General features: G+C 40.5%; 1 protein-coding gene across 1 annotated transcript in view; it reads right to left on the bottom strand.

The window, feature by feature from the left end:
- Nucleotides 1–1,257: 1,257 nt before the first annotated feature.
- LOC108682443 (polycystic kidney disease protein 1-like 2) overlaps nucleotides 1,258–10,427 on the bottom strand; it is a 43,554-nt gene continuing 34,384 nt past the window's right edge. Inside the window, exons 26-32 of the mRNA XM_047880452.1 lie at nucleotides 9,979–10,108; nucleotides 9,572–9,779; nucleotides 6,493–6,560; nucleotides 4,560–4,646; nucleotides 3,801–3,904; nucleotides 3,000–3,089; nucleotides 1,258–2,568 (exon numbers count right to left, since the gene is read on the bottom strand). Of these exons, the coding sequence (XP_047736408.1) occupies nucleotides 2,470–2,568; nucleotides 3,000–3,089; nucleotides 3,801–3,904; nucleotides 4,560–4,646; nucleotides 6,493–6,560; nucleotides 9,572–9,779; nucleotides 9,979–10,108 (786 nt within the window). The 3' untranslated portion in view covers nucleotides 1,258–2,469. The remainder of the gene's footprint in view (nucleotides 2,569–2,999; nucleotides 3,090–3,800; nucleotides 3,905–4,559; nucleotides 4,647–6,492; nucleotides 6,561–9,571; nucleotides 9,780–9,978; nucleotides 10,109–10,427) is intronic.

Genomic DNA, 10,427 nt, shown 5'->3' with positions numbered 1-10,427 from the left:
TTTGACGAACCACTGAATGGTTCATGAAGATATCAGACACTAAAATCCGTCTCAGGTTTTTGAATAAAAAATTATACGTTTTTTTTTTTTAAGAATTTTGTTTTTAAAAAAATTTATAGTATTTTTATTTTTGAAAAAAAAAATTAATAAAATAAGTAAGAGTTCTCACAATTCGCCTTACTATTATCGTACAACTTGTGCATGGTAATCCGCAGATCGCTCTAAGCCAATAATCTCATAATATTTTCAGAAAAATAATTGTCTACCGAAGTTCCCAGATTTGGCGGGTATTGAAGGGATAAATGATAGTCTTTCTTTAACCAACACATTTATTGCTAATGAAACCCGTGCAATTAAGCATGGAAAATAGATAATAATAAACACATCAAAATAATAGTTTATATGACGTGTACTGTATTATAATCACGCCTGTGCACACACCAAAGCTCTCAGTTGGACAAGTAAATAAATAGGACGGATCTTCGTGAACTGCAATGTCAATTATTAGCGATAAGTTAAAGCGATACCACCATTATGCAATCATTTTCCCACCATTTTTGAGTTAAGCTGTACGATCATTAAGCAATCATTTTTGCCCCATTTTCGAGTTGAGCGATACCACCAATGGGCGATCATTTTTCCAACCATTTTCGAGTTAAGCGATACCACCAATAGGCGATCATTTTTCCAACCATTTTCTCTTGAAAACGCAAACGAGTGGGGGGTTTGAAAGAAACGCACGACAACGAACTAAAGTTAATTATATTGATCGTAATGGTTTCGAGCTGCGTCGCTCGGGCACATATGGTGAAACGACTGGTCCTTTAATATCACTGATTGGCCGTCGCATTGCGGAATTGTCCGGCGAACGTAGAGCGACTCTATGGTTGGAGCAAAGGTTGGGTTTGGCTGTGCAGAGAGGCAATGCAGCTAGCATCCTAACGGCAGTCAGAGAAAAGTTCGACGTGGGCCCGCTCCTCGCTCGCGTCACAGCTCAGTGACCCTCGGAGTCGGTGTAGGCCACCATCAGAGGCGTTAAGGTCGGGGCCCTGATCATTGCCATGAAACCATTCCCTGTTTTTAATTAATAAAATTAATTCCCCTTTTTGTTGGAATGGTGAGTGTGGGAGGCCTTTTTATTTGTTAAAGGGTTCACGCAATGTAACTCTTTCGCGATCTGCCGTGAACGCATAAATCAGCGTACAGAGATGGTTTTGGTACCGTTAGACGCGGCAGAATGTAAGCTTTAAGATGAGCATAAAAAGCGGAGAAGCAAAAATTTTCGATTTTGGACCAAGACGCTCCTCTTTATTAAGCGATATCACTTTTCCCACCATTTTCAAGTTAAGCCACCGTTCCATAACTCAACCACATTAAACTAAGGCACACATTCTACACTCAAGTTCACAAGATAATGGAGCTACGGCTGAATTAGAAGACTCAATATTTATCGATAGCTTTTTCGAAACTAAGAAGTAAAATGGCATCAACCATTTTAGTAAAATTTAAGAAGTAAGAAATGTAAGAAGAAAATTTTAAGAAGTGAGTAAGAAGTAAAATGGCAAATGTCATGGTCAGAGATTAACTGGGAAGGACGTAGCAGAGGATTCAATGTAAGTGCAGGTGGCTTTCCATGTATAATTGATTCGATGTTAAATTTAAGCATCTTTTACAAAATTAAATGATTCACAACAAAAACCAGCACCAGAATGTTTTTTGGTCCAGTTAGAAGGTTTACGAGGTAAAATGGAAACAATGTCTAAGATGGAATAAGTTGTGGCAGACGCACCTAAGGAGACCGTAAGCCTCCTTGACTCTGATTACGATTCACGTCTCGAATTTCAGGGCTTGCCCTTTATTGTTATCTGAGAAAAATGAACGAGGGCAAAGCCAAGCATATTCAATGGGTTTCTTTGGAAAAACAACTGCTCATTCTGCGGGCGTCCATTTCAAACTTTATATTTTATATCGAAGTATCGGTGTTCAGTTCTGTACGCTACAATATAATTGTACAAATTCATTTTGTCCTGGTAAATGGGATGATTCATCGGAAAATATTTACTCGTCGTTCGTAATGTTCCTATTTAATATTATAATTTCTCTTCCAATATGCATACCTGAACTGGTGGAAACTGAAATGCAAGAAGAATTCCCTCAGTTAAAACAATACATATTTATAAGCGAATTGGTCAATTCTTTACATTCAGAACATCTAATGATCGTGAGGTGAGACAACGTGAGTCTGAATATTCCAGAAATTTCCACACATACGTGAATCTCAAAAAGATTTATTCAACCCTCAATAAATAATTCACTTAATGCACCTCAATGAACGCTTCACTCAACGTTCTCAGCCAAGATGTGGTCATATCCTTTATAATATATAATCCTTTACTGAAGAGCGGAGAAGAACAATATCACAACACAGCGCTCAATATCGCCATCTCCCTGCCATGACAATTGCGGTGTTCAGTCATCACGCAATGGCCCTGGCACTTCGCATTCATCATCCATCAGGGCATCGAGCTGAGCTTCCACTTGGTCCAGACGACACAGCACAGCCTCAGTCTGCATCAAGTTACATGAGTTAGTAACTTAATTTTATTACTCCATACGCGTGGTGTGAATGTGGCTCTCATTACACCATACGCCTGGTGTAAATATGGCTCTCATTACACCATACGCCTGGTGTAAATATCGCTTTCATTACACCATACGTACGCCTGGTGTACATGATGACTTGCTTTTATTTACCCATGTTTAACTTCATTTTACACTAAAATTACACGATCCAAAAAAATTGTTATGAACTTGATTTAAGAAATTCAAGATTCTACAACAATTCCATTGTATAAATGAATATACTTCTTTTTTGTCATATTAACTCCAGTATTGTTAATTAGTCTGTCATTATACCTGCATCGTATTGGTAATAGCGTTTAAAAAAAGACAAATAATATATTAAATACAAAAATTCGTATTATGATAGTTATAAAAACCTCGATATGTGGGAGTGGCTGAGGCGGCTCTGGGACGACAGGGGAGACAGCGCTGAAGGGCTGCAGCACCGCGTGCGTGAAGTACCGGTACTGCAACACGACGATCACCAAGACGGCCGTTACCCCAACAGCAATAAGTGGCCGGAAACTAATGACACTGCCGCCAAGACGGCCGTTACCCCAACAGCAATAAGTGGCCGGAAACTAATGACACTGCCACCAAGACGGCCGTTACCCCAACAGCAATAAGTGGCCGGAAACTAATGACACTGCCGCCAAGACGACCGTTACCCAACCACTAGTGGTGAAGGATTTTTATTCAAATAAATGCTGCAAATCACGAGAGTGAGTCATGAGTTTACGATCACAGCAGAAAATACGATGATTCAAAACTCACGATCAACTTTGATCTTGTTAAGAATTATATATTAGATAAAATATATATTATAATAGTATGTACATCATTTCACCTATCCTCGACAACTGAAGCTATTGGCATTTCAAATAAGATAGCTAAGAAGTCCCGACGACGTTACTGTGAACAGGAGTCATTATTGTCATTAATAATTAATAATATTATTATCAGCTACATCTCAACTGTAAGTGTCGGCAACATAGCAACTATGAGAATCAGTAACAGGGTGAGTTTGGTCGGTTGGGTGAAACCTCGTAACTATGAGTATCAGCAACATCGTAACTAAGAGTAATAGTAATAGTAAAAGTAGTAGTAATAGTAGTAGTAATAGTAATAGTAATAGTAGTAGTAATAGTAATAGTAACAGTAATAGTAATAGTACAGACCCAGGCATTGCCGTAGAGCGTCTTGATGTCAGGGAGCGGCGCGAGCTTCATGAAGTCCATGGGCCTGTCGCTGAGACCTGCAGACGGCACAGGCACCTCCTCCTCTGCAGCTCAATATATTATTTTAATTAGCTAATTATTATTTTGATATCATCGCTATATCACTAAGATAAATTATTATCCTCCTCTGCAGCTCAATATATTATTTTAATCAGCTAATTATTATTTTGATATCTTCGCTTTAAACACTAAGATAAATTAATATCCTCCTCTGCAGCTTAATACAATATTTTAATTAGCTAATTATCATTTTGATATCATCGCTCTATCACTGAGATAAATTATTATCCTCCTCTGTAGCTCAATATATTAGTTTTAATCAATCAATTATTATTTTGATATCATCGCTTTATCACCAAGATAAATTATTATCCTTAACGATCATAAAAGATCTATTTCATAATTTGGTGATTGCATTAACGCTGCAGCTAAATATTTTATTGGTTAAGCATTAAATAATTTATTTCACCGAAGTTCGGATATACAAAACGACAAATAATGCATCAAATTCTGAGGCTTCTGAACACAATCAAGTAATTCATGATTTTATTGATATTGCTCGCTAATACTTATGAACATTATTTATATTAATCGGATTTAATGAACTAGGTGTGTTCAAATGTAGTATTATCTTTAATCCGAGCATAAATGATAACATAATAAAAATAATGAAATGCTTCAATAAAGTTGACACGTCACCTGGGGGCGGCTGGTAGACGAGGGGCGGCGGGAGGGGGGCGTCAGCGGCCGCGGGGGGCGACGGTGGGCGAGGCCGCCACGACCCGTTTGTACAGTTAGGAGTGATAATAATAATGGTCTGTACAATTAGAAGTGATAGTAATGATGGTCTGTACAGTTAGGAGTGATAGCAATAATGGTCTGTACAGTTAGGAGTGATAGTAATGATGGTCTGTACAGTTAGGAGTGATGGTAATAATGGTCTGTAGAGTTAGGAGTGATAGCAATAATGGTCTGTACAGTTAGGAGTGATAGTAATGATGGTCTGTGCAGTTAGGAGTGATGGTAATAATGGTCTGTACAGTTAGGAGTGATAGTAATAATGGTCTGTACAGTTAAGAGTGATAGTAATAATGGTCTGTACAGTTAGTGATAGTAATAATGGTCTGTACAGTTGGTATTGATAGTAATAATGGTCTGTACAGTTGGTATTGATATTAATAATGGTCTGTACAGTTAGTAGTAATAACAATAATGGTTTAAGCGTTCATAATGCCACATTTGGCCTGTCGCAGAATTATCGCAGCTCGCTTGGCTTTGAACCTGAAATGCACTGCTCTAATCTCGCTGTTCTCAACCGCCTGACCAATTTGCTGATCTTGACCAGAAGTGTCATAGGAATCTGGCGCTGAACCCAAGACTTATTGCTCCTATTCTAGTACCCTGGGGCCATACTTTCAAAATTCGCTAAGTGAACGTAATTACCCACGCTCTATTTCCTTGTCTATTATTGGTGGATTTTGATGGAAAGGCCGTCAGTGATGGCTGATGAACTTACGATCTCTTAACTTTTTTCAAAGTATGGGCCCTGAACTCTAACCACTGGGCCATCCTGAATCTGCAGTACACGCTATGGCCAAACATATATGCTCGCCTCTATACCGAACATCAAAAAATTACCGGTAGGAAATTTGTATGGACGCATGAATTTCGTTTACGAACTAGATACATAAACTTCGCATTCGTAGAGTATTTGCCAAAGAACTTGTTGTTATAGAGAGCATATTTTTCAGTTTCAATGTAAAATATATCAATGGCACATGAACCTATATAAGTACTTTCAACATTTGATAGAATTAAATAATTTTAAAAGCAGTAAAATTAAATAAATTAATTCTCATGTGTATTCCAAGACAAGCTATAACTTGGTCCTTAAGAAGGAAGCCGTGCAAGGTTTCCTTCTTAAGGAAGCCGTTCGAGGTTCAAGCTTTAATTCACATTTGGCGCTTATTAATTACCGCCGACAGATACGTATGAGTAAAAATATTTCGGCGCTTACACTGGGATAATGTAAATTATTTTCATTTCTTAACCTCAATGTTAAAGAAATCATAGAATTTCACTAACTGGAACTTAGAATTTAATAAGGCATATTAGGCAGAGGCTTTGACCTGCTTTGACACATGCAGTCGCTCCAACTGTTAATTATTAGTCATTAGCCACCACTCTACAACTGGCATTGGCCACCGCTCTACAACTGGCATTGGCCACCGCTCTACAACTGGCATTGACCACCGCTCTACAACTGGCATTGGCCACCGCTCCACAACTGGCATTGGCCACCTCTCTACAACTGGCATTGGCAAATGCGCTAAAACTACCTTTAATAACAATATAGACTGCCTTTGACAGACGCGCTACAACTGTCATGTGCAACTCATGCCACAGCATCGGCACGAGCGCCATAATTGTTGCCACTGTCTTTTGTGCATTTCGTTGCCACCACACCGACACAAGCGCCTTGTTGCCACAGTCTTGTGCATTTCGTTGCCACCACATCAGAACAAGCGCCTTATTTCCAGCTTGGTGCCAACTTTTTTTTCGCAACATGAATGCTGTGCAAGTGATCATTGAAACCCGTTAAAAGTTAACGTCGTACACCGACATCACATACCAGGGAAGGTATAGATCGGGGTCCCGGGAGATGGAGGAGCTTCTTGGAGAGGAGACTGCTTCTCCGGCCTGAGCAGCAGGAGGAAAACAGTGAGAAGTGATTATTTTTTGAAGGAGTGGTCATACCATCCATGCTAAGTTTTATACCGCATCTCAAGCAATTTTTCAATTATTTTCTAGAAAAAATTTATAAGATTTGATGCTGCGCAACAACCCACAATCAGGCCACATGCTAATTTTGATGTACGAGTAATTTTACGTGTGCAATTTTATTCCATTTTACTAATTAATTTAATAATTTAATTTTACTCCACCATTAACCTTATCAAAAATCTAATAAAAAAACTATATTTCATCCTGTTATATAAAAATTCTGAGCAAGCTGGCCAAGTCTCTCATATTCCTGTAGACTTCCGGTCGGAACACAATCCATTTATACTCATCCAGATGTTGAGCGGGTGAGAGCTCAGCTAAGAGAGTGCATGTAATAATTAATTATTAGTCACTTAATTATTAAGTCACTAGTGTGACGAGTTTATTATAGCTTCCCCTGGTGACGGGTAAGTTGTAGTCAAATCCTGCAACCTACATGTATTAGCTCACCTAGCAGTGGAGGGGTTATAGCTCGCCCAGGGGACTGCTCCCGCTCTATCAGGTGATAAGTATGTCATAGCTCAGCTGGATAACAGGTATGTCATAGCTCAGCTGGATAACAGGTATGTCATAGCTCAGCTGGATAACAGGTTGGGATAATGTAAATTATTTTCATTTCTTAACCTCAATGTTAAAGAAATCATAGAATTTTACTAACTGGAACTTTATCGAATTTAATAAGGCATATTAGGCAGAAGCTTTGACCTGCTTTGACACATGCAGTCGCTCCAAATGTTAACTATTAGTCATTGGCCACCGCACTACAACTGGCATTGGCCACCGCTCTACAACTGGTATTGGCCACCGCTCTACAACTGGCATTGGCCACCGCTCTACAACTGGCATTGGCCATCGCTCAGCAACTGGCATTGGCAAATGCGCTAAAACTACCTTAATAACAATATAGACCGCCTTTGACAGACGCGCTACAACTGTCATGTACAACTCATGCCACCACATCGGAACGAGCGCCATAATTGTTGCCACTGTCTTTTGTGCATTTCGTTGCCACCACACCGACACAAGCGCCTTGTTACCACAGTCTTGTGACTTTCGTTGCCACCACATCAGAACAAGCGCCCTATTTCCAGCATGGTGCCAACTTTTTTTTCGCAACATGAATGCTGTGCAAGTGATCATCGAAACCCGTTAAAAGTTTTACGTCGTACACCGACATCACATACCAGGGAAGGTATAGATTGGGGTCCCGGGAGATGGAGGAGCTTCTTGGAGAGGAGACTGCTTCTCCGGCCTGGAGCAGCAGGAGGAAAAGAGGGAGAAGTGATTATTTTTGAAGGACTGGTCATACCATCCATGCTAAGTTTTATACCGCATCTCAAGCAACTCTTAAATTATTTTTTAGCAAAATTTATAAGATTTTATGCTGCAAATCAACCCACAATCAGGCCACATGCTAATTTTTATGCACGAGTAATTTTACGTGCGCACATTGCTCCACCATTAACCTTATTAATAATCTAATAAAAACTACATTTCATCCTGTTATAGACAAAAATTTGAGCAAGCTGGCTAAATCTCTCGTATATCTGTAGATATCCGCTTGGAGCGATCCTACCATTCTCATCCAGACGTCGAGCATCTGAGAACTCACCTAATAACTTTTAATAATAATTAAATAATAGTTCACGAATGTGATGAGTTAGTTATAGCTCCCCCAGGTGAAGGGTAAGTAACAGTCAAACCCTGTAACCGGTTATAACGTAGTAACGGTTATAGCTCACCTAGATGACGGGTGGGTTAACGCTCACCTAGATGACAGGTAGGTTATAGCTCACCTAGATGACGGGGCGGTTATAGCTCACCTAGATGACGGGTGGGTTATAGCTCACCTAGATGACAGGTAGGTTATAGCTCACCTAGATGACAGGTAGGTTATAGCTCACCTAGATGACAGGTAGGTTATAGCTCACCTAGATGACAGGTAGGTTATAGCTCACCTAGATGACAGGTAGGTTATAGCTCACCTAGATGACAGGTAGGTTATAGCTCACCTAGATGACAGGTAGGTTATAGCTCACCTAGATGACAGGTAGGTTATAGCTCACCTAGATGACAGGTAGGTTATAGCTCACCTAGATGACAGGTAGGTTATAGCTCACCTAGATGACAGGTAGGTTATAGCTCACCTAGATGACAGGTAGGTTATAGCTCACCTAGATGACAGGTAGGTTATAGCTCACCTAGATGACAGGTAGGTTATAGCTCACCTAGATGACAGGTAGGTTATAGCTCACCTAGATGACAGGTAGGTTATAGCTCACCTAGATGACAGGTAGGTTATAGCTCACCTAGATGACAGGTAGGTTATAGCTCACCTAGATGACAGGTAGGTTATAGCTCACCTAGATGACAGGTAGGTTATAGCTCACCTAGATGACAGGTAGGTTATAGCTCACCTAGATGACAGGTAGGTTATAGCTCACCTAGATGACAGGTAGGTTATAGCTCACCTAGATGACAGGTAGGTTATAGCTCACCTAGATGACAGGTAGGTTATAGCTCACCTAGATGACAGGTAGGTTATAGCTCACCTAGATGACAGGTAGGTTATAGCTCACCTAGATGACAGGTAGGTTATAGCTCACCTAGATGACAGGTAGGTTATAGCTCACCTAGATGACAGGTAGGTTATAGCTCACCTAGATGACAGGTAGGTTATAGCTCACCTAGATGACAGGTAGGTTATAGCTCACCTAGATGACAGGTAGGTTATAACTCACCTAGATGACAGGTAGGTTATAGCTCACCTAGATGACAGGTAGGTTAATCTCACCTAGATGACAGGTAGGTTATAGCTCACCTAGATGACAGGTAGGTTAATCTCACCTAGATGACAGGTAGGTTATAGCTCACCTAGATGACAGGTAGGTTAATCTCACCTAGATGACAGGTAGGTTATGGCTCACCTAGACGAGGGGACAGACAGCAGGTATGACGCCGGGGGAGGTTTGTTGGAGACAGGGAGGCTGGAGGGGAGCCTAAGAGGGGGCAGCTTGCGGGGGTCGATCTTGGGGGGCTCGAGGTAGCTCGCCACGGGGGGCGCCTCAGGCAGGGTGCCCTCTGCAGGAGTGAGTTCGTCGTCTGCCTCGTTTAGCTTTGCAGCTTCCGTGGTACCTGTCCGGGGAAAAAAAGGTGAAGATTTTGAAACTAATATGAGTTCACGACATGAAATGAAAACATGATATGCATTTCATGTTTAGAAATAAAATTGTAAGTAAGAAAAGTAACTGAAATTATAATGTTGGATGCGAACATGATAATGAATATGCTAGTGTATAAATAGTTATATTGAATTAATGAAATTTAAACTAGCCTTCGTTTTGAGGGCTCTTCTCCTTGCGCACGTCACTGAGCTCATCCTGGTCGTCCTCGCCGTCGTCCAGCACATCGTCCTCGTCGAAGTCGGTGATAAGTTTGGGCTTGTTCTTCCACCCCATCAGGTCCTGGGGCGAGGAGTGTCTGCTATATTTACCCACACACACACAATAATACTGACTTCCTGAACACAGAGACTCCTTAACCCTCTACTGCCGCATGTCACTCTCATGGGGAAATAACTTTTAAGTTAAATTATACGTAAACTATTGAGTGTAGCAAACTGACTACGTTTGTACGCAACAGAGAACATTTTAAAGTTGTCGTACGTGGCAGCAACCATCAGTGCAAGTCATTTTGCGCTCACTAGAACGTATCCTTTTAGGGAAGTAGGCTTGTGACAATTTTGCTCTGGTTACTCGTGTCAGGCAGTTGAGGAAGAGAAGA

This window comes from Hyalella azteca, unplaced genomic scaffold, assembly GCF_000764305.2.
Source record: "Hyalella azteca isolate HAZT.00-mixed unplaced genomic scaffold, Hazt_2.0.2 contig5407, whole genome shotgun sequence".
Classification (NCBI taxonomy): domain Eukaryota; kingdom Metazoa; phylum Arthropoda; class Malacostraca; order Amphipoda; family Hyalellidae; genus Hyalella; species Hyalella azteca.
This window is presented reverse-complemented; position numbering and strand designations above follow the sequence as displayed.